The sequence below is a fragment of the Aethalodelphis obliquidens genome, unplaced genomic scaffold (assembly GCF_003676395.1).
Source record: "Aethalodelphis obliquidens isolate GAN/ISIS:26980383/991018 unplaced genomic scaffold, ASM367639v1 scaffold22, whole genome shotgun sequence".
Taxonomy (NCBI): Eukaryota; Metazoa; Chordata; class Mammalia; order Artiodactyla; family Delphinidae; genus Aethalodelphis; species Aethalodelphis obliquidens.
This window is the reverse complement of record NW_020837966.1, coordinates 6,960,054-6,984,371: the sequence shown is the minus strand read 5'-3', so window position 1 is coordinate 6,984,371 and position 24,318 is coordinate 6,960,054. Positions and strand designations below refer to the sequence as shown.

The 24,318-nt window shown below is 44.0% G+C and overlaps 1 protein-coding gene across 20 annotated transcripts in view; it reads right to left on the bottom strand.

The window, feature by feature from the left end:
- Positions 1-24,318, bottom strand: part of PXK (PX domain containing serine/threonine kinase like) — a 75,575-nt gene that overhangs the window by 10,491 nt on the left and 40,766 nt on the right. For 9 of the 20 annotated variants that reach the window (XM_027121228.1, XM_027121213.1, XM_027121215.1 and 6 more), the window contains 13 exons: positions 20,563-20,640; positions 19,986-20,059; positions 19,283-19,357; positions 16,228-16,332; positions 15,348-15,449; positions 14,722-14,883; positions 14,173-14,290; positions 12,836-12,914; positions 10,123-10,171; positions 5,557-5,634; positions 4,937-5,023; positions 4,423-4,492; positions 1,358-1,420 (listed from right to left, as the gene is read on the bottom strand). In XM_027121228.1, the coding sequence (XP_026977029.1) occupies positions 1,358-1,420; positions 4,423-4,492; positions 4,937-5,023; positions 5,557-5,634; positions 10,123-10,171; positions 12,836-12,914; positions 14,173-14,290; positions 14,722-14,883; positions 15,348-15,449; positions 16,228-16,332; positions 19,283-19,357; positions 19,986-20,059; positions 20,563-20,640 (1,140 nt within the window). The remainder of the gene's footprint in view (positions 1-1,357; positions 1,421-4,422; positions 4,493-4,936; positions 5,024-5,556; positions 5,635-10,122; positions 10,172-12,835; positions 12,915-14,172; positions 14,291-14,721; positions 14,884-15,347; positions 15,450-16,227; positions 16,333-19,282; positions 19,358-19,985; positions 20,060-20,562; positions 20,641-24,318) is intronic. The other 11 variants (XM_027121230.1, XM_027121216.1, XM_027121220.1 and 8 more) reach the window with 3 other exon arrangements.

Genomic DNA, 24,318 nt, shown 5'->3' with positions numbered 1-24,318 from the left:
TGTCTAAGTGGTGTGAAATTAATATCCTATCTTCTAGAAAACGCCTCAGCATGATCTGGGCAGTGGCTCCCCCGAAATTTCCGATCGGCCTATACAGGTCACCTCTACAAAAGACAGAGAAGTCTATTTTCTATATTGATCAATATTTGGAAGCTTTCTTGTAAAATCTGCTGACAAAGTCAGACAGGAAATAGAATATTATCCCCCATCAGCCAGGTACTTTGCTATTAAAATAGGCCCTGGGCCCAGAACACTCGACAGCAAACTACCAGTAACCAGGCTCGGCCAGCAAGGAGAGACACCCACCAGACAGACGCGAGGCCTTCAAACCAGTCTCCTTACATTTGACTGTTGTTTGGGGGGGTTTTTTTGGAAGGTCAGTTAGAAGCATTTGAGAGCTGTCGGTTATGCTCTTGGTAGCTCCTGGGCACCACTTTAAGCCTTAATGAATATGGTGTCATCAACTCATAAATCAACCCCAGCCCGTGACTCTCCCTCCAGACAGCTGCAGCAGCTCTTCCAAGCACAGCCAGCCGACAAGCTCTGAGTGGCAGAACCGACTTCTCTGACATCCAGAACATCTGGTTCAGTTAAGAAGTGAAAGGAGATACTGGTGCCCCAGTGCGTTTTTATGAGGCTTGCAAAATGGTTAGGAGAGAGCTATTAGTTCAAAAAAGAAAGAAGAAAGATAGCATTATGAGGCCACTCCACAGAATTAGAGATAATTTTTATAAGTATTCCCTGAAATAAACTCTTTTTACATTTTTCAAACAAAACTCCCAGTATCTATCTGATTTAAGTCACAAACGCAAAACAAAGGTTAGCTAGCCACAGAAAAATATTCAGGTGATGAAATGCAGAGCAGAATAAAGCACAAATAGTTATCAGGAAATCAGAAGCTCGGTGGGTAGTTCACTCCCACACCCAGGCATTTCACCAGCTGTGCCCTGTGACAAAGCCGACACTGTGGCTGGTCTCCCTGAGGAGAGAGCCCTGGCAGGACCGGCCCCCCGGGCAGCAGCGCGATTGTTTTGTTCAGCTGAGCTCGTACCCAGACAGGCTGTGATCTGAGGAGCCTGCGTGAGGCTTTTCAGTAGAGAGAGCGAGCTGGAGGTGGGGGCAGTGAGCAGCCCTGAAGCCGACCATCCCGCTCCCCGTGAAATCCGACTCTAGAGACCTGGACCCTGGTCTCTCCCAAGTGACACTGCTAATCTGCGCTCCCACTGGTTTCTCTGGAGGAGGCTGGTCCCCTCTGACCCCTGAAATGTTTGGGCCAAGGTGAGAAGAGAAAGCCCCACCCTTCTCCCAGGCTGGTGCAGAAGGGGAGGAAGGCAGCTTTCTCTTCCTCCTCACTAACCTGCTGTGGAGGGTGGAGTCGGTGATGACGGGGATGTGAGAGGTGAGCTGGCCCCAGATCCTGCTAAGAGAAAACACAGAGAGACCCTCATGGGGACCAAAGGAAGACATGTGGGGCTTGGCCGGAGCCGGCACCCACCACTGTCTGAGAATCTGCACTGGGCTGAGTGTGTGAGCCTTGTGGGAAAAAGCGAGGCTGGGCAGAGAATTCAGGGACGGGATCCCTGACCACAGGCGTCCAACCCACTTCCTTCCCCAGGCCTCGCTGCCTCCCACTGCTCCCCACAGCCTGCCTGGTTTGCAACCAACTTTGTGCAATCCAATGGCTTACGCAACTGGCTGCAGTTTCTCTTCCTGACCCAAGCCCTGTCCTCGGGTAATGAAAGACAAATGACAGTGCCACAGCAGTAGAGGTGACAGAGAAGGGCAGGACCTTTGGGGGAGGCCTCTCCAAAAGAAGCGAGAGTTCCCCACCACGTCCACCCAGGAACACTCTCTGGAGAAGTTCCATTTTACCAGCAGGCATGTTCAATTGATTAGGATCAGCCTACTCAGTGTGTGGATTTCCCAGGCCTTTTCTTACCTGAAATTCAGTAAATACCATGATTTACATCAAAATAGTGTGCATATTCCCATACGTTGCATGCTTTTTCTGAACCTAGTAATCTTTTATATTTCAAATATTGCCAAATTCCCAGTATCTCCTCCATTGCTCAGAAATCCCCAGAATGCGTCCTCCTGGCTTGACATGAAAGTAGCCCAATGAGCAGATGGAAGCTCCCACATGAGCCCCCTCCCTCACATGGCAGTCCTATAAAGGGGTTACCAAAGCTCCTGGAGGGCTGGGGCCATGCCCCTGAGAAGCCACTAGCTGTCCTGGGGCAGCCTCCCACCACCTCCCTCACACCCACAGGATGTGAGGGGCACAGCACAGACACTGAGCACGAGGAGAAATGTCCTAATGAAGCCACACCTCCCTCCAGTTGAATACCCTTCCACCATCTGCAATATCCTCTCATCTCCCTATAAAAGGGAGAGGCGTTTCACTGAAAAAGATGGTGAAATTCAACCCATCCTGATATCATACTGCTTGTAGTGCTAACACAGATTTTAAGGGGGAGAAGGTTTGAATTTGTGATTCCAGTGGGGTGTGGAGATGATCTATACATTTCCACCAACTGCTACTTTGCTTTCCTAAACTCCCTGAGGTGGTGTCTGGGGGTCCTTGGCATCCCATCCAGCTGTATCTGGCAAAGAGCCTTGCAGGCAGGCAGGGCCTCAGGAAGGTGGAGTACACCAAGCCAGGCTTTCTCTGCTTTATAAAGAAGTAGATGGGGCTTCCCTGGTGGCGCAGTGGTTGAGAGTCCGCCTGCCGATGCAGGGGACGCGGGTTCGTGCCCCGGTCCGGGAGGATCCCACATGCCGCGGAGCGGCTGGGCCCGTGAGCCATGGCCGCTGAGCCTGCGCGTCCGGAGCCTGTGCTCCGCAGCGGGACAGGCCACAACAGTGAGAGGCCCGCGTACCGCAAAAAATAAAGAAATAAAAAAATAAAAGAAGTAGATGCTGGACAGAGTGCCTGCCAGGGTGACAGGCTAGTTGGAGACATGAGTCTCAGCCTAGTGATGACAACGACTGGCCTATGTCCATCCCATCAACCATGGAGAAAACAGACCTCCAACTCTGAAATTAGCCGCCGGCCACAACAGCCTCCAGCCCCTTCTCCTCTCCTAGCCTCCATCCCCAAGGAGCCTGCCTTGGTCCTCACAGGGACCTCCAGGGCCTGGAGCCTCCCCTCCTTCTCTTCCCTCCAGAGCCCGTCTCTGGCTTGGCTCTCGAAGCAGTGGTGCGGGCACGATTCCCACCCTCCCTCTGGAGTCTATGATCTTCTTCCATCCCAACTCTTCCAATTTCAGCTCTACCCACACTGCCTGCATTCTCTGGCTATGGCTAGACCAGCCTTCATTCAGGTCTTGCGAACCCCTCACTTCTTCTTCTCTTGCCCCTGGCAGATGCCTTCCTCACTGACTTCCCTGAGAAGACCTGAGAAGGCATGAGCTGTGAACACCCTCAATTTCCTCCCTTCCTTCCACTTTTAAACACCTCTAACTCTTCACCTACCCCTCCTGGCTCCTGACACCACGAAGGGATGGATGGGTTTCCTCCAAGGCTGAGACTGACAGCTGGGCACTTGATGCTAACCCTTTGACCCCCAGCCCCCTCACTCCCCCCAACAATCACTCTCTCTTTTGCATCTTCAACTTCTCCGTCTCTACTTGGTCCTTATCCCGCCTGGAAGTATATGCAGCTATCCCTCAACCTAAAAAAACCCTCCCCTTCCTTTGGCCCTCCAGGGCTAAACCAAAGCTGCCCATTAGGATGAAACCTTCCCTTCTCTGTGTGGAACTCTACTTCACAGGCCATAAGGCAGAAGAACTAGAAGGTCCCAAGGGATCACTTGATCTGATTTCCAAAGATGGGGACATTAAGCCCCAAAGCCAGCAGGGCTGGGCAAGGGGCATCCAGGAGTGATAGCAAGGATGGCTAACTCATGACACTGCACTCTGTGCCATCTTGGCCCTCCTGGAATGTGGCTTTTTGCGATCCCCACACACTATAGAGGCCTCTCCTTGATGCAGGAGGGCATATCCTTCTGCCACGTGGGCACCAAGCAGAGGGCGGGATTTACGGCCATTTCAGTTCCTACAGGCTCTGCTGATAAACAGGAGGCCTTGCACTGTAAGTTGGGTGGGTTTTTCTTCCAGGGCTGATGCTGCCATCAGTGAGGAGGCTGGGAAGCGCTGAGGTGCCTTCTAGCACTTGAGTCCTGTGAGCCTCCGAATGCTGTGGCAATCCTTCCCTGGGGACAGAGTTCTTTTGTCCTCTGCACTGGTCACCACACTGCCCAGGAGGACCCAAGAACCCTTGACTCCTGGTCCTAACCTTTGGGACCTGGGCCCCACTACAACCTATAACCAGTTACCTGAATTATTGGCCTGGCCCCACTACAACCTATAACCAGTTACCTGAATTATTGGCCTGGCCCCACTGCAACCTATAACCAGTTACCTGAATTATTGGAGTTGCTGTATTTTGCTGAATGCTCTTCACTATTTTCAACAGCAGATCGTTTTGACTTCTTTAAAAATAAAAAATAGAGGGGGAAAAGCGAAGAATAAACATACCAGAATAAAAACATTTTCCAGGCATAGTTAGACTAGCTACACACAAAGTCATATTTGGTCTCATAACTGAACACAGTGAAGGAGCCACAAGCCAAAACTAAAGGGAGAAATAAAACCAAGAATGCTGAGTTCACTCTCTCAGGCCAGTCATTTCCCGCAATTACATTAAGGCCATAATCAGCCCAGCAAGCCAGGAAACTCTATGGTCCATTTCTCTGCTGATATTATATGGCTTTTCTTTCAGAAGCTGCAAACCAGTCATCTGGAAATGGTTTTAGCTTTCATGGAGATAAAGCACAGAATCTGTCATTAACTAAATGGGCACCATTAACCTAGAACTTTTTTTCACATCTAGTCAGGAATTCGCAAGAAAGAATTCAGAGAGACACCGGACTTACCTTTCGAGCTAAGATCTTCCTCTTTTTTCTTTCTTCTTCGGATCCATGGTGAGACTGAGCTCTTGTCAGTCTTCGATGCTGGTGGATCTTTAAGAGACCACAATTCACCACAACTGTAAGCATATCCTACACTAATGAAAATCTCTAACATGTTTTGCCAAATCAAATCATTTGGATGAAAAATCTTTCCTTGCTCAGCCTGTCTGCCTCCAAGCTTGGGTCTGGATGTCTGGGAGAAGAGTGTGCCAGCAGATGAAGACCTTTCTCTCTCCCCGAGTTCCTTCCTGCCTTTCTCTCTCTTATGGAAAATGAGAGTGGTCCCCAGCACCTTTAGAGCATGGAGCATGTGTGCCCCATCACCACCCAGTCTGCCCTGATCATAAAGGAGGACTGCTCTTTGTGGACATGTTTGTTTCCCCCACAGGCTGAGGTCCTTGAGGGTAGGACTGTGAAGTACTCAGCTGTCTTGTAGCACTGAACATGGAGCCTGGTCCAGAGCAAGTATGCAAGAACTGTTTATGGAATGCACACTCAGTTACAAGTAAATCACTGTGATCACCACAGCAGAGGATGGGGACACTAAAAGATCAAAAGGCAATGAGGAACTATTAGCAATTTACCTGTTTCTGTTCTTCAATTAGCCTCTTTTCTATACATTCTTTGGCAATTCTCAATGCCTCTTTTAACTTTGTGGGGATCTGAAAGAAGAGAAAGTACATAATCTATTGAGTAAAATAGCTGGGGAGTCTCTCAAATCCCAGTTTGAATAAAAAACAGTTGCTAGTCAAGGAAGAGGACACCTGGAATGAAATCAGTTACAAGCTGTCCACTTGACTCCTATCCTGGCCACTTCTGGTATCCCCAAACACACTCACCTCATTAGCATGTTTTAGCAATAAATATATAAAACTAACACATAAATAAGCATGATGTATGTTTCAAGTATTTCAAGTTATTCTCAAGGAACCCCAAATTACCAAAACAATCCTGAAAAAGAAGATGGAAACTGGAGGCCTCACGCTCCCTGATTTCAAAATGTGTTACAAAGCTACAGAAAACAGTGTGATACTGGCAATAAAGACAGACACACAGACCAACAGAACAAACAGAGAGCCCAGAAATTAACCCTCATGCCAAAAGCACACAGTGGGAAAAGGACAGTTTCTTCAATAAATGGTGCTGGTAGAACTGGATATCTACATGCAAAAGAATGAAGCTGGACCCCTACCTTACACTGTATGCAAAAATTAACTCAAAATTGGATTAAAGACCTAAACCTAAGACCTAAAAACATACAACTCTTAGAAGAAAACATAGGGAGAAAGCTTTGTGATAATGGATTTGGCAATAATTTCTTGGACAGGACACCAAAAGCACAGGCAACAAAAGCCAAAATAGACAAATGCGACTGCATCAAGCTTAAATCAAGCTTAAAACTTCTGAACATCAAAGGAAACAATCAACAGAGTGAAAAGGCAACCTACGGAATAGGAGAAAATAAACGGAAATCATACATCTGTTAAGGGGTTAATATTCAGAATATATAAAGAACTCCTACAACTCAAAAACAAAAACATAAGTAATCAATTAAAAAATGGACTTGTCACCAAAAATGGATTATGCCACAATAAACCAGGAAAAAAATAAATAAATAAAGAGCAGAAAATCAAAGGAAAAAATGGCAAAGGACCTAAACAGACACTTCTCCAATGAAGATACACAAATGGCCAACAAGCATATGGAAAGATGATCAATAACTCCAATCATGAGAGAAATGCAAACCAAAACCACAATGAGATATAACCTCACATATTAGGATGGTAACTATCAAAAAAACAGAAAATAACAAATGTTGGTGAGGATGGAAAAAATTGTACACTAATGGTGGGAATGTAAAATGGCACAGCAGCTATGGAAAACAGCATAGAAGTTCCTCAAAAAAATCTAAAAATAGAATTACCATATGATCCAGCAATCCTGCTTCTGGGTATATATCCCAAAGAACTGAAAGCAGGATATCAAAGCATGCCCCATGTTCATTGAAGCATTATTCACAATAGCCAAGGGATGGAAGAAACTCACATGTCCATCGATAGATGAATGGATAAATAAAATGTGGTATATACACACAGGGGAATATTATTCGGCCTTAAAAAGGAAAGAAATACTGTCACATGCTTATAACATGGATGAACCTTGAGGACATTACACTGGGTGAGATAAGCCTGTCACAAAAGGACAAATCCTGTATGATTCCACTTATATGAGATATCTAAAAGGTAAGATGTGTTTGCCAAAGGGCTGGGGGTGGAAAAATTGGGTTGTACTTAAGGTGGTTCTCGAGTTTCGGTTTGCAAGATGAAAAAGTTCCAGATCTGTTACACGACAGTGTGAATACACTTCACACCACTGAGCTGTACGCTTAAAAATGGCTAAGAGGATACATTTTACATGATGTTTTTATCATAACTAAAAACAAAAAAATATATAAAGCTTATTGGAACACACACAAACAAATTCAAGTAATTATAATATTCTATAACTTCAGAGGGATTTTCTCTGTGAAAGACTTATTTCCTCCCTCCCTCCCTCCCTCCCTTCCTTCCTTTCTTTCTTAAGACTTATTTTCTGAATTTCACAAGATTAAGTTTTTTCCTACTGGAAGATGCTATTAACAAAAGCTTAGTGTGGTTCTGAGCTTGTCATTTCTTAATTTATTAGTTTTTCAAACCATGAGGAGTTCAGGCCTAGAAAACAGACACCCAGACCATGTTCAACTTTTTGTCTCTATTATTCTTCTAAAAATTTAAGTTTAGGGAACTTCACTGGTGGTCCAGTGGTTAATTTGCCTTCCAGTGCAGAGGATGCAGGTTCGATCCCTGGTCGGGGAACTACCACCCCACATGCTGCGGGGCAACTACTGAGCCCGCGTGCCTCAACTAGAGAGCCTGCGTGCCACAAACTACAGAGCCCATGCGCTCTGGAACCTGTGTGCCACAACTAGAGAGAAGCCTGCACGCCACAACGAAGAGGCTGCGCGCCACAACGAAGAGCCTGCATGCCACAACTAAGATCCGACGCAGGCAAAACCACATAAATAAATTAAATGAATATTAAAAAAAAAATTTAAGTTTAAAAAAGTTTTGAGTAGGTAATACACAGTGATATGGTTCAAAACTCAGAAGGCATAAAAAGGGTATATCCACAGTAAAAAACATCCCACCTAGTCCCCCACCATGGAGGCAACCAACATCGCCAGTCTCTCGTGTATCTTTCCAGAAAGAAAACAGACACACACTGGTTTTTAAGATCACAGTGTCTTTGCTGCAGGCTCTCTGGCTTGGAGGAAGAACAAGGGCTGATGATAACCCCTGGGCTGGACTACTAGGGTTGAGGAGGGCATATTTATTTACAAGGCTGAATGCATTTCCTGAAGAGTTTCAGTAACAAAGACATGAATTTAAAAGTTTTTTTTTTCCTACATCAGATCCAAAGAAGCTATTATTGTCAGAACTCCTCTAACTGGCAAAACAGGACAGAGGAAAACTTCTCCCTTGCCTATAAATCTTCTGACCCCACCTTGTTTGGGGTTTTCTTTTGTTTTTTCCCCCCCTAAATGTAATTTCTTCGTAAGAGTTTTACAGGTTTTGGGGGAATAGAGAGAGGAGAAAGAGAAATACCCTTCATCTCACTACCCAAAACAATGCTAACAGTGAGCGCCCAGCCCTGAACTAGGCGTTCTCAGGGATCATCTCAGTTGTCCAGTGACAACAGACAAGTTTTACTCACCAATTCTACACAACGAGTAAACGTAGACCCAAAGAATAGGTTCTTGCCCATATATCAGTGGCTCTCAAATGAGGGTGATTTTGCCCCCGTCCCCTCCCTAGAGGACAGTTGGCTGCATCTGGAAGCAGTTTTCACGGTCACACAGTTGTGGGGTGGAATGAGAGTACTGCTTGTATCTAGTGGGTACAGGCCAGGGGTGCTGCTCAACATCCCACAACGCACAGCAGAGCCCCGGCAACAAAGAACAGCGACCTGGTCCAAAGTGTCAAAGGTCAGGGCTAAGAAACCCTGCCTTAGATAAATGGCTGGTATCATGAAAGCAAAGCAAGGCATCAACCTGGTTTGGGGGAGTTCCAAAGCCCCTGCTCTTTTTTTTTTTCTTCCTTTTTTAAAATTGGGATATAGTTGTTTTACAATGTTGGGTTAGTTTCTATTGTACAGCGAAGTGGAATTCCCTGTGCTATACAGCAGGTTCTCATCAGTTATCTATCTTATACATATTAGTGTATACATGTCAGTCCCAATCTCCTAACTCATGCCACCCCCGCTTCCCCCCTTGACGTCCATACGTTTGTTCCGAAGCCCCTGCTCTTTGCATAACACCACATAACACTGCCACTTCCCAGGATACTTCCTTCCAGTCCTTATTCTAGACAGAGGTATTTTTTTCTTACACACTGTATTTTATATCCTGTTTTTTTCCCTTAGCTCAAATAATAATCATTTTCCAGGCTACTACAATATCTTTATAAATTTTACTTTTATTAGATAAAACATATTTAATCCAATACATGTACTTAAATTATTAAGCTATTCCCTCATTATAGGATATTTAGATTATTTGCAATTTTTCTTTATGTAAAATAAAGAAGGCTGCTGGCCATTCCCGTTCCACAAGGATTAAGCTGCAACCCATTGCAATTGCCCCCGAAGGTTCACGCTGGGGGGAATTCAGGGTGGAGAAAAACAGGAAGCATTCTGTGCTTTGGATATACAGGACCCTAGGGAGTTAAGATGCCTATCTAAGGAAAAATTTCAATGACCCCAGGTTCTTGGCATCTTTCATACATAGAAAAACACTAAAATCATTAACTTCAGATATCTGTCTTCTGTGATTAGCAGTAATCTTTTCATGCTTGACTACATGTTTTTTTCCAGCAAAAAGTTCATATATATCCTGGCCCCTCCCCTGCCTCTTCATAGTTCCTTAGAGCTATCTGAGAAGCTGTCTCCCGGCTACTGTCCTCAGTAAGGTCCCCAAATAAAAACGCTCTTAAGTGTGCGTTTTTCCAGTCCACACTTATAAATACTGTACCTTCTTTTTTTGATTAAAAAAGCGCTAACTTTCCAAGTACACATTCATGTCACAAACCAAGAAATGATATAATTTGCTTTACCTTAAACTGTGGCTTCTCGGAAGTAGTTAGCAGAACATCACTGAATAATCTGTAAAGAAAAGAAACAAACAAATATCTTTCTTAAACCAGGTGCACTCCCAGAACACGATCAAAGCAGAATGAGACATTTTTTGCCCATCAAGTCCCCCCCAACATCCCCCGGCCCCGAGCCAATACACCATCTCATGTTTATCAAACTCAAAGGAGTTTCCGGGCCACCCAAGGTGACCTCCAGAAACCGCCACTCCCCACCATCTCGGAGCTCTCCACGGGGACTGGGTCAGCTGTGTAGGGGAGCTGATTTCCCCACTGAGGGGTGACAGTCTTCTCACGCTACATAGTGAATTAATTCACGTTTTGAAAAGAAATCTGCACATTATTTATTGTATTTATATCATATTGCAAATAATATATGCAGTAGATATTTCTAAACAGAATAATTGGCTTTCCTTTTTTTTTTTTTGCCCCAGAGGAGGACAAAATTTATTCTAGAGCTCAATATAATAAAAACATGAGAGTAAGTAAAAAAGGAATTGTTCTGATTGGAATCCAATGAGAAAATAATTTTCTTCTAAGAAAAGTAGTGTTTCTCATGCTCTCTTAAAAAGAAATAGCAGCTCTGGGAGAATATCAATTCTCTCTTCAAAAGTGTGTTTTTTGTTTTTATAAAGGGAGCTATTTTTTTTTAATAAATTTATTTTATTTATTTTTTGCTGTGTTGGGTCTTCATTGCTGCGCGTGGGTTTTCTCTAGTTGTGGCGAGCAGGGGCTACTCTTTGTTGAGGTGCGCGGGCTTCTCATTGCGGTGGCTTTTCTTGTTGCAGAGCACGGGCTCTAGGCTCACGGGCTTCAGTAGTTGTGGCACGCGGGCTCAATAGTTGTGGGTCACAGGCTCTAGAGCACACGCTCAGCAGTTGTGGCACACGGGCCTAGTTGCTCCGCGGCATGAGGGATCCTCCCGGACCAAGGCTCGAACCCGTCTCCCCTGCATTGGCAGGCGGATTCTCAACCACTGTGCCACCAGGGAGGCCCAAAACTGTGTTATTAAAAACAACAGCATGAGGAATTCTGAACTGTTTTGGCTAAAACAGGTCAGAGAATTTAAATGGTTGTCTGGGCAGTGCCCAAAAGGCTCTAAGTAAGTCTTTCTTTGAATGGTTCCCCTTTTTAAAAAACAGGAACTACATCACAAGTACAAGTGACAGGGTTAACTTTTCCCCACAGCACTCCCTGGGCGGCCTGGAGGTGGAGACAGAACTCTCCCCTTCAAGGCCGAGGGTCCACTTATTTCCAGACAACACGTTTTGAACTGAACAGAGTTCACACCTCTCCAAGTGCTGTCTCAAGGCTGAAGCCCACACGGTAGAAAGACTTAAGTGAAGAAAAATTATCTGGATTCACTTTAGAACTGGAAGATTGGGAGAAAAATGTAAGAGCTTTGGAGCAGGGGGTGCGACTACAAACCCAAGTAAATTAACATGGATACAAGCTGTTCCCTAACTACAAATGCATATGTTCTAAAAGTGTGTGTGAAAATTGTTTTGTTTCCCTGACTAGATCTATTTTTCCACGTTTACACTGTTATTAATGGTGGCTGGTTTGGGGAGGGAGGCACCAGTGTCAGTCAAACATTAGGAAGTCACATCCACATGGTGGGGGCTTGGGCCGCTCTGTCCATCACAGCCTCCCCAGGGCCTAGGACTGTGCCGGACCTGGAGTAGACTTTCCTTAACACAAGGAATCTGAAGTTATCACCGCCTCCTCTGACCTCGGGCTGTATGTACCTCAAGCTGTCCCGCCTTATTTCCCCATACAATTGTTTCCCAAATACATCTGTTTACAGAGCACTGGGTAAGTCGCAAGGCACAGAGTATGAGCTGAATCAATAGTAAGCATAACTAACATTTAATAAGCTCTGCTTTAGTAACTGGCACTGTACTAGGAATCATTGCAATAAATCCTCCCAACAGCCCTCTGAGGTGGGGGCTATTATTGTCCCCACTTACAGACGGGGAAACTCAGCTTCCAGAGGTTAGGAAACTTGCCCAAGGTCACCCAGGTAGAAGTGGTAAGGCTGGGCCCACCCCCAGGTCTGTCTAACCTCAGACACATGCTTCTTAACCACCCTGCTGCCTTTCCATGAAAGAATAGAAAACATACCTAAAGGAAAGGCCCCAAAGCACTATTTCACCCACCTCAGTTGACTATTCATAACCCTGTTTAAAGGAGAATGTCTCCTGAGCTCTACGCCCCAGCACAGTGCCTGGTACACGCCAGACGTTAGATATGTGTTACCCAGTGAGGAAATGAACAAACAAGTGCAGGGGAGGCCAGAGCCACGGTGCCCTCCTCCGAAAGGCCAGAACCTCCCCAGCCAGCGGCTAGCGAAGCAGCCACAGCCATGGGCCACGCGGTGCACTGAAACAGGGTGGCCCCCCTTCAGTACCTCCCAAGCGGGAAGTCCATGTATACAACGCCAACATGGACAGGGAGAGACACATGTGAAGATGACATTGATGTGAAGAGACAGCAGTCAGGCTGTGGTGCAGAGAGGTCACAAGGAAAGGTCAGGACATCATGCGGCAAGTGACCACCAGCAAGCAGGTCACGGTGACTCTGCGGGGACGCTGTTGAGTCTCTACCAGGACCAGACACTTGGGCTAGTGGTCAACACGGTTAGGAGGGTTACAGCCAAGGTGTGGGATTGACTTACGGCATCTGTAAGAGCCGGGAGACGGTAGGCATGCCATTTTTACAGGCTTCACAAGACAGCGTAGACTCCAACACGGCCACTTGAAATGAACAGATACACATTTTAGTTCCACAGAACATGCTGGCAAATCCACTTGGTGATGAAAAGTTTGACACCGCTTTGCAACAACTGTCTGCGGGCTGATCAGGACAGTGTCAAAACTCTTCACGCACAGACAGATGGCATACGTGCCGGGTAGGGGGATGCTGGCAACACTGACACTACTGACGCCTCAAAAGAAATGGTTCAGGAACCACATGCTGACAGAAAGCTAAATATATTCCAGAGATAACTGGAGGAGGGATTCAAGATATCATCCATAAATATGTTTGCTCTCTGAAAAGAGAAGTAAACACTACACAGAAGTAAAATTCTGAACCTGAGTGACATTTCTCTGCTTGCCTGCTTTTAGTCAAAACCATTACACGAAATGCCAACTGTTAGTATCGCACCATCCCACACCCTGGATGATGTAAACAAAAGCAGCCAGATTTTTCTACTTGCAGGTAACTGTTCAGTGTCAGCTGTTCTGTTCAAACTCAACCCAAAGAAGTCTCGGGGCCTGTTCTCTGGAACCATCTCATTTGATACAAAACTAACACTGGTGGAGGGTTGCCCCACATGCCTGGAAGGCACAGTGGTCCAAGACCTGCCCTGCCCTCCGCTCCCTCTGCTCTGGCAGTGAGTTCTGAGCTGGCTGTGGAGGGGATGAAAGGGTCCCCGGATGACTCTGCATCAGTCCCCACATCCCTTCTTCTTACAGGTGCCCACTCATCCCCGCACTCGCTTCATCCCCCTCAGTAATGCTAGAAGAGCTCCTGGATCCTGGTGCCAGGTATCTGCATTCCTGTCTGCCTTTCCTAGCCCTGGGCTTGCCAGGCTCTCCTCTACCGTGTGTCTAGCCTGTGGCTGTCCTCGCAGGTCTCTCTCCAGCCTTGGTCTGACTCCTGACACCTGCCTGAGTCCGCAAGACTGGCTGCAACTTTCCTGCTCCTGGCTCCTGCTTCTGTATGAGACTCAGTCTGGCCATACTCTCTTCACATTCTCTGGCCTCCAAAATTCTAATGCATGTTATAAAATGTCCCCTGAGGTTTCAGGTAGCCTGACAAATAGACAAGCTATCTGAATTCTCAGGGAAATGCATTTAAGGAAGTCACTCAGATTACTTTTATACGAGTAAGACTTTCTGGCTGTGGAACGTAGCAACTTCCTCTGGGTCTTCCCTGGACTCTGGAAAGAGGGTGAGTAGCTCTGCACATTACAAGGGCCCAGAAGCCCCCTCCACACCCCATACTGACCCACAGCCATAGACGGTGCAGGAGGGAAGGAGTCTACAGGCACTGAGTCTGGCGGTCGTCCGTAAGTCATTTCATACAGTAAGTGGCCAAAGCAGTGGACGTCCACACTCTCCAATGTCTGCAGAAGAAAAGAGAGCAGCGGCGTATTTGGCCTTTGCTTTGGCTTTGTGAATCCCAAGCCTCCTGCCCTGGGCTTCCACTAGGAAACATGGCCCAGGGACAACCCCACTCACAACTGGTAGTGATGACCCAATTCCAAAGACTTTTGTAAAAGCTCACAAAGCATTGCTCTGACCAAAGGTCTTGGTCCTACCCTCCATGGTATTCCAGTCACTGGTTCTATGCCCTCCTTGTCCCAGCCACCACCTCAACTAGCCTCTTGGAGAAACAGCAGTGCTGTGGGAGAACAGCGCCAACAGGCATGCCTACCCCAACTGTACCTGTCACTACTTAGTGCATATCTCTTACAGGGACAGATCATGCATCCTGCCATGGGGATAATTTATACCTAAATATAAACCTACTGCTTCATGACTTTCAGCAACTTACATTGATTTTCCTGAATTGTGAGAAATAAGATCGGTAGAAGGAAGGAAGGCCCAACAAGGAATTCTCAAGGTCCAGCAGCCGGCAAGCGTCCCCTTCCAGCATCACGTTGGAAGCATGAAGATGCCCATAAGGGAATCCCTTGTCATGGAGAAACTTTAGTACCTATTAAAAACTAGGTAGAGGTCACATTCTCCACCCCCTAACTCATTCAGATACAAGACAGGTTAAACTTTGCTTTTTCAGTCAATATATTTTGAAACAAAAACCAAACTGGTCACTGGGGAGATTCCTAGAAAAAAACTGAACAAGATAGCTGTCTTATCTTGGCACCAAGATAAAGATCAACCGAAAATAACACAAAAGTTGGTACTTACACAATAAAGTTCTTAAATAAGACACTAACTTAGGAATTTCCAATAGCTAAGCTTTTGGAACTTTGTTGATCTAAATTACTGCCTTAGTCTCAAATATTTGCTTTTTGGGATAAAATATGACAATGTCTCCAGTTTATAAGCCATCAGACAACTTAAACTACTTTGGATATTGCCTGAGAACTTTCCCAAAAGAGTATGGTGAGGCTGGGTGAAATTCCAATGCAACTTACACCAAAATTAAATAACTCTTACCTCTAATATTTGCCGCCCATATGTTTTTATTTGCTGAAGTTCAAGGCCTTGAATCTTCTTAGGGTTGCAGTACTTCCTTAGGAATGGGTCTTTTGGTTTTGCCTTTGGAAAGGAACACAGAGCACATAAGAAGGCAGGAGACTGGTTGAATTCTACACACGGCCTCCCTGAACAGGCAGGACGCTAAGAGGCTGGGGGACACCAGATGAGTCCAGCTGGCAGGATGTGGGCTCTTAAATACAGCAGTCTGCACAGTTAATAGAAAGAGGCTGACCTGGGTTCCAGCCTTTCTCTAGTCCAGTGAAGACGCCGAAGTCTTGTATACTGTTAGAATTCTTCAGTATTGCTTTTTTTTTTTTAACATACAGAAGTGTTAATTACAGTTATCATGTTGTATACTACATCTCTAGTACTTATTTATATTACTTATCTTACAGCTGTGAGTTTATACCTTTTGACAGCCTTCTTCCACTTCCCCCTCACCACCCCCCTCCCCACCTCTGGGGACCACAAATCTGACCTCTTTTTCTATGAGTTTGTAAAGCTTCTCAGTATTTTTTTAAAATTTTTTTACAGCTTTATTGAGATAGTTCAACATTGCTTTGTTAAGTCAAAGTCATAAACTTTAAAACGGACCTAAGAGCAGCCTACAATGTAATGGATATAATCATGTAATGTTCAACCTTCCCTCATGTGGAGAAAGGAATGCTCTTCAGCCAAATTGGGTAGTTTCTATTGCTAAGATAAAAATTAATTCCAAATAAAATTAAAATTAAATCCTCAGGGCCTAGCTTCTGGAAGCCTAGGGATCAAGTATGAATAACAGGTTCTTAAGGGACTTGAGAACTTCTTTATGACCATGAATTTGCACCACAAGTACCTTGTAGATCAGGTCCTTCAAAGTTCCTTTTTCATTAAACATTCTAATTAGCAATGCTGAGGATTCGTTAGCTGTGGCAAAGGTAACACGATAGATGTAAGGGTGCTGCCAAAACAAAAAAGAAATTCACGTTTATCTGCATCAGCATCTACACTCCTTTTAGATCCAGGATCTGGTTATGCAGAGTCAAGTACCAGCTCGATAGTTTAATTGCACATAAATGCAGAATATTCCCGGAACACGTGGCATTTTCAAGTTATTAGATGGCCAACTAGTAATTCATTTTTTAGATGAGAGAAGGAAGGTAAACTATAGTGACAAAAGGAAGTGGATAAATGATGAGCTAAGCTCTCCAAGTGAAGGTGCCTGCTTTGGTACGAGTAGTCTCACAGTTCAGACAAAAGTGTGGTGCAAGAGAGAGAAAGTCTGCATTTTGGGAACAGTGGTTTGAATATTCTGCCTCTGTAAATTGGTAAGAAATACAGCCAAATCCTAGAACAGCACGTGGGAACAAGGATAAATGTGTCTTCACTCACAGCTTTGCCTAACATTTCACACTGCTGTTTAGTGACAAGCCTGGGAGTTTAACAGCCAGGAAACAAGCAACAGCAGCCTTCTTTCGGCATTATGGCCCTTTTCCAGGGCAGCTAGCATGAATCTTCCTGTCCCTCTACTGGAGTGTGCAATGGATGTCGACAAAGCGGGGTGGGGAGTAAGACAAATTGTTTAATGACTGAAAGAAAAGTCCTCACGTGACCTGGAATTTTGGTCACATGGACCAACTGGCTTCAGGTATTACAGTGTCCATTAGCTCAAAGGAGTACCATGAGCATTTAAACCCTTGGGAGCTGGGCTGTGCAAGGACTTGATGAGCAGGGACTGAGTGCGTCAGGGGATGGAAGGGTGTGCCCAGTGAAATATAGTAAATTAATCATGAAGTTTCTCCTGATTATCACAGCGAAGCGACTGCTGCTGATATTTTAATGGCTTTATTAAATATAATTCACATCCCATTATAAAGTGAACTCAATGGTTTTCAGTACACTCAGAACTGTGCAACGATCACACAATCTAATTTTAGAACATTTTCATCACCTCAAAATGAAACCCAATGAATACAATAAAAGTCCTTGAGTCCATATTGATTTAAATAGACAAAGAAGAGAGAAGAGGAAGCTATTCCTTACAGTAGAATGCCAACTAATAAATAGAAGAGGAATGATGGAATTAGAAAATCTCTATGAATGCTAAAACCAGTGGATTTGATAAAAAAACAGGCTATTTATATAGTCTCAAAAAATCTCCTTCAATTATTTATTAATTCTAGCTATTTATTTTATAAAAATAATTAAGGAAGGGTACAAATGTTTAGCCAAAATTGTTCACTATGGCTTTTTTTTTTTAATAAGAGCAAAAAACTAGAAGTGATCCAAGTGTCTAATAGATTAGCTGAGTGAACTGAGGTAGAGCCAAGGATAACTCTAACGCAGCCAGTAATAACGATATTATACTATATTTATTAACAATAAAAGATGTTCATGGTATACCATTAACAACAACAAAAAATCAGGTTTTAAAACAACATCTATATAATTTTTCAAATATAATCATATAAAATTCTAGAAAAGTAACAACTGGACATTTTGGTTCATACTTCTGGTTGGTTGGAATTATGGGCAAGTTTTATTTCACTTTTGCTTATCTGTGTTTTCTGAGTTTCTGTAATTAATATGCACCATCTTTTTATTTATTTATTTACTTTTGTTTGTTTGTTTGTTTTCGCCATGCCACATGGCATGCAGGATCTTAGTTCCCCCAACCAGGGACTGAACCCATGCCCCCTGCAGCGGAAGTGCGGAGTCTTAACCACTGGACCGCCAGAGAAGTCCTGCACTACCTTCTTTTTAAAAAGCACATCCATTCAAAGAAATTTAGAATTAGGTGCTCACAGCCTGTGTGACACAACTAATCAAACTCAAAGACCACAGCATTTGTTTTTTGGCCAGGCATCACACCTCATTAAAAGCTTGGTTTTGCTAGCCTGATAAGACACTCTATCTTCAAGAATGAACTTGCCAGGACTTCCCACGTGGCGCAGTGGTTAAGAATCCCCCTGCCAATGCAGGGCACACAGGTTTGATGCCTGGGTCCGGGAAGATCCCACATGCCACAGAGCAACGAAGCCCGTGCACCACAACTACTGAGCCTGCGCTCTAGAGCCCTTGAGCTGCAACTACTGAAGCCCGTGCAGCCTAGAGCCCGCATGCCGCAACTACTGAGCCCACATGCCACAACTACTGAAGCCCTCATGTCTAGAGCCCACGGTCCGCAACATGAGAAGCCACCACAATGAGAAGCCCGTGCACTGCAATGAAGGGCAGACCCCACTCGCCACAACTAGAGAAAGCCCGTGTGCAGCAATTAAGACCCAACACAGCCAAAAAAAAAAAAAACTTAAAAAAAAAAGAAGAATGAACTTGCCAACCCAACTGGACAGGTCAGATTAATTGTGCTCATTCAAGGGTCCCACAACCTCATGCATAAAACAGATAAAGAACATCAACACTAACTCAATTTTCTGGCCAGATTACTCTTTTCCTTAAAAATTTCTGCATATATTTTGAAATACACTCATGACATTCTTTCCACTGAAAGCCTTCGATTAGAATTCTTCATCCAGTTTACCTAAAACTGTATCAGTTCTGTTTTCTCAGGCTGGAAAGAGCTCTTTCAATTCACTGATACAAACGTCCTTACCAAGAACAAAAGGCTCAGAGAAGTGGCTGCTTTCCTCTTCTGGTATTTGCTTAAAACACAAAAACTACATTTACATTACCACATGTGTCATGGATTGTCTAGAGGTCATGAATGTCATTTAAATGGCCTCTGATCTATGGGAGTAGCCCCGAGCTCTCTCAGTCTGAAATGAAATCCACTGTACCTCTCCATTCTCAGGCCTAGAGACTATTTCCGGCTCTTCTGTCCATGGTCACTCATGAGAAAACACTGTGTATCTCTCATCAGCACCAAGAATAATAGAAGGACTTGTACTCACCAAACAGGATGGCAGAAGTTTGATTAGACACTGAAAATCTTTATCTGACAGATACTTGTCAGGACCAAGGTCAGCCTGCAAACATGGGAAGAAATATCAGGGTGCTGTCTTGGTCATCAAAAGAAAAACTCCTTTTAAGTCTTTCCTTTTTTTCATGTTTCTTTCTTTTTTTTGGCAGCACCACATGGCTTGCGGGATCTTAGTTCCCCGACCAGGGATTGAGCCTGTGCCCCCTGCAATGGAAGTGTGGGAGTCCTAACCACTGGACCGCCAGGGAATTCCCGAGTCTTTCCCTTTTTTTTAATCTGTCCAAATATCTAACTGTAAACCAAAGATGAAAACCACATTACTTCTTGCTGTCTCACTGCCTTTCTGGAGAGACAGCATATAAACATACAAATACTAGGACTTAACTGTATCTTCTTTAAAACAAACTGCCCAACTGTCAACCCTAAAGAGGTTACAGAGAACTATTTTAAACTGTTTGTATTTTTTTCCAAATGTTTACTAGTTGATCAAACATAATCACATCGATACTACCAAATGCATAAAAAAGTGACTTAAAATGACTCTCCTTTGATGTGTGACTAAGGAGGCCTTTACATCACTCAGGAGCACAATACAATTTTGTAATTCTCTTGTCAATATCTGCTTTCATAAACCCATCTGAAATGAGCCTGAAGCAAAAAAAGCTACAGCTTACCCAGCTTAACACTAGCCGCTCCTTTGGCTGATTTTTAATCTTCATCAAGAAATATTTCTTCCTTATCCTCCAACCTGTCATAAAAGCAGAGATGTGTTTATAGCTACATGATTTTACACCGATATGTTTTGGTGACCAAGTAATTAACAAAAATTAATTTTGGAAATATTATTCATAGCTATATAGGCACCATTAAACAACTATCTGGTAATACTGACATGGTAAAAGCTGAACTAAAAAAAAAAAAAGCAAAGAAATTACTCTACTCATGGAAAAGGGAAAACAGCACTTCAGTTTAGATTTAGTGAAAAAGGTAAAACAAGAATGAATGATGGTTCTGAAACTATTAGTTACTACCATCCAAATCTTCAGATGGAGCTTTAACCAAGATTCATTAAGTAATAAAAGTTAAGGACTGCATCCTAAAACTGTACGGAGGCAAAAAGAAAAAGAAATAACTTGCATTTCTTATGCATTTCACCTGCATAAAAACTTTCTTGGGATACTCATAAGAAAGCATGACAAAGGACCCAGTTCTCTGATCTTTCTTAACAAAATGGGCATGCCAGTTTCTCACCTATGTCTTTCAATGGTTCCACCACCTCCCACTTTGGTTCTGACCGGAAGAACATGGAAACCTGTTGTAAGGCAATCTCTGCAAAGATATTTTAGAAACTCATTAGTCAAACATTATCAGGAAAGTGCCATATGCTTAAGACATTATTCTTGCAAATGAAATTCTTATGGTCTATGACCTTCTTGAAAAACTTAATTATAAAAAAATGAACACAGACTAAATAAAATGTGGGATTCTAGATTGGATCCTGGAATAGAGTAAGATCATTAATGGAAAAGCTAGTGAAATCTGAATAAAACTATAGTTAAGAGTAATGTACCAATGCTAATTCCTTAGTTTTGACAGATGTGCCATGCTTACATAAGATGTTAACATTAGGGGAAAACGGGTGAGGGGTATACAGAAACTCTGTACTATCACTGCCATTTTTTCTGTAAATCTAAGATTACTCCAAAATAAAAGGTTTAGTAAAGAAAAGAAAGTAACTACTAGCGGAATAATTACTTATACTGGAAGATCTAAAATATGCAAACTAGTTGGCTTAACCCAAGAATTCAATATATGCGCCAGAAAACAACCCGAGCACAAAACTCAAAGCGTATTGTAAGCTCAGCTTGGAAGAGCATGAAATGTTGCTCCAAGTGATATTTATCCCACCTTCATTCCTCATGAAATTATAGCTTTCACCAACAAAGAAGCGATTAGCCTTAAATACATACATACTGGAAATAAAAGCCAGTGTTTTAGAAAAACATCCATGTACAGCAACAATATGGTTCTACGGTGGGAAATTACCGTATGCCTGTTTACTGGAAAAAAATCCACCCTTCTCTTTGTGTTTATTTATCATGAGAACGTTTCCCCCTTCTAAGAAGACAATGAAAAGAGGAAGTTCTTTAAAGTTCACTGTATAAGGAAATTATCAGAATAACTGTGTTTTTACATTTCCTGCAAAAAGCAACATCTATAATTTGCTATTTTCCCTCAATGTAGTGAGTGAATGAAGCCACACTGGATCCCTGAAAGCAAAGAGCAATCCTGCAAATTCACTGTGGAACTGCACCTCTGCCTAGCATTAGTTACATCCCAGGCACGAGGGATTTAGCAGAAATGTTTTCCATGTGTCAAAATGACCTAGTCTGGAATTAACTATGCCGAGAGCTAGGCAAACAATATCATTTTGATATATTTTACAGTACATTATGAATTGAAGTTTGGGGAAGAAAACAATCTTACTGACTCAATATGTAAAGTGTCAGTGTTGTCCACACAAAAGAGAACATGAGATGACAGACACAGAACAGACTCCATTTACATTTGTTTTAACTACTCCAATGTGACAACACATTTGGAGAGAGGTTCGGAGTGGAAGAAGCAGATGAATTTTTATAACCAGACACTGGGAACTCTGAACCTCCTCTATAAGCAATGCGGATATAAAATGCTTTTAGTATTTCCAAAATAACTTGAACATAAACTGCTTAAAAACATATTCTTTTATGTGAAAATCATAACAACTTTGAGGAGGATTATGAAAAATAATTTTCTAAATGGGATACAATGTCATTCTCAGAGACTGTAAAGGACAATTGGTTCAAAACTAACAGTGACTCATAATTCCCCGCAATATCATTATTCCACAATGTTTACTGTACGCTACTATGTATTATACATTGTTTCAGGAATGGGGGAAACAGCTGTGAGCAAGTGGAATATGGTAGATTTGTTACTGGCAAATTAAGGACTAGAAAATAGCTTTTTTTACCTTTCGGGTCAGGGAATTGTAAACAGGACATTTTCTTTCCTCTGAACTATGATTTATTGTCAGTAAATCACAGGACTACCATGCTCCCGATATTAATCCCTTCTCTCCCCAGATTCAGGTAACACACTTCCAACCTAAACATCTACTCCTCTGCTAAGAAGCCCTTATTGGGGCCCCATTTCCTTCCCAAATCAAGACCAAGCTTCTAGCTCTGGCTCTACCTTACCCTTCTGTCTCTACCCCCCACAGTGTATGAGCCTCACACTCTTTTCACTGAGATTTGCCTGCCAAGGCCCCTGAAGACTGGTCTACCTCCACCCCTTGGCATTTTCTATTCCTATCCATCTATCCTTTGAGGCTTAGCCCACATTTGCTGCTCCCCTAGCCGGGACTCCCTCCCTTCTTCCCTCCTCTGCACACTTCGGTGCTACACGTGTCCCTCTTCTATGGGATCCTGTCTCACATTAGGGCTACTGTCTTCCACTAGACTGTGAACTCTGGCTGGAAAGAAATAACTTAACAGGGCAGAGCCCACAGCCATACGAAAATACTTCTTTCTCTCTGGGAGCACTGGCCCTTGCCTCTTGGCCTGGCTAACTTCTACTCACCCCGCAGATCTCTATGTAGGTATCACCTCTTCTGGGAAGCCTTCCTCCATCTTCAGATCTGGATCATCTGCACCCTGACCCCCACCCTCAAGGTGCTGCCATATTTTTAACCTGCCACAGTCTTCACCTGTCAATCTCCCTGCAGAAGTGCCATGGGGTGGGCATGGGATTAGGAGACTATTCATTCCTCGGTGCTGTATTCGTAGCACCTGGCACATAGTAGGTACACAATAAATAGCTGATGAAGTAAGAACTAAGGGTTCAATACATGTTCAATGGATGTGGACACTCCCTCCCATTAGAACATGAAATCCATGAAAAGGAAGGCATTTGCCCTCCATTTCTCTAGCACTGACACATGGGAAAAGCTGCATGCTCGGTAGTTGCTGATAAACAAGCCCCAGACAGGAAATGCAGAGCGATGCCTTCAAGTCCATCCTGTGCTTCCCTCAGAGCTCAGACTTCTCAGCTCAGAACGTACCAGCTGCCCCCACTGTGTGCAGCCTTTGACGTCCTAGATCCCAGCCCCGTGGGATGACTAAAGGGAATAAACACTGACTCCTCCCATCCCACAACTAGGCTCCAGATACCCCAAACTACTACAGCATGTGATATTGCAGCGGCCTGCAAAGCGGATGTGGGCCTCCAGCCTCTCTGAAGCATCCTGCTCTTGTTCTGAATATAATCTCATCTTCCCTCCCAACCTCCCCTCCTGCCCAATCCCTCTCTCACTCCCTCCTTCCCTTCATCTTGGAGTCCTCTACTATCTGACCTGTTCATAGGATTCCTGGGCTTTTAGGACTAGAAGAGAGCTTCGACACTACCTGGTCCACTGTCCCCACCCCCACCTCCTGTGTTATAGGTTGGGACCTCAAGGCCTACAGAGTGGAGATGCTGCTAATAAAAAAGCTGGGACCAGGACACAGGCCTCTTGATTTCTGGTCCAAGTGACTTCTGCGTGGACATTAAAAGCTTCCTTACGGAGTCGTTTACCAGGCAAAGACGGCTACAGTGCAGTGAAGCACCTTGCTAACAAGATGAATAAGGTGGTGTGTGTGTGCGTGCAGGCCTGTGTTTCCCAACACAAACCCCTCATGACCGGGAGACACCTGTTTTCCCTGTACAGTAGCTGGCCCTCAATTAGACTTTCTAATTCAAATGAACACCCCAAAACCTGCCCTCAACAAAGCACCAAGGACCTATTTCCCTTCTGTGAATTTGGTCATAAGGAAAACATACGAAAAAGAAAAAAGGGACCAGCAATCCCAAGCTGGGGACCCAGGGAGGAGACGAGGCAGCTGCTGATGTCCTCCGAGCTCCTAGTCACCCATCTCCTGGGGAACGGCTGTTATCAACAGTTCCCCTCCAACAAAGCACCTCTGG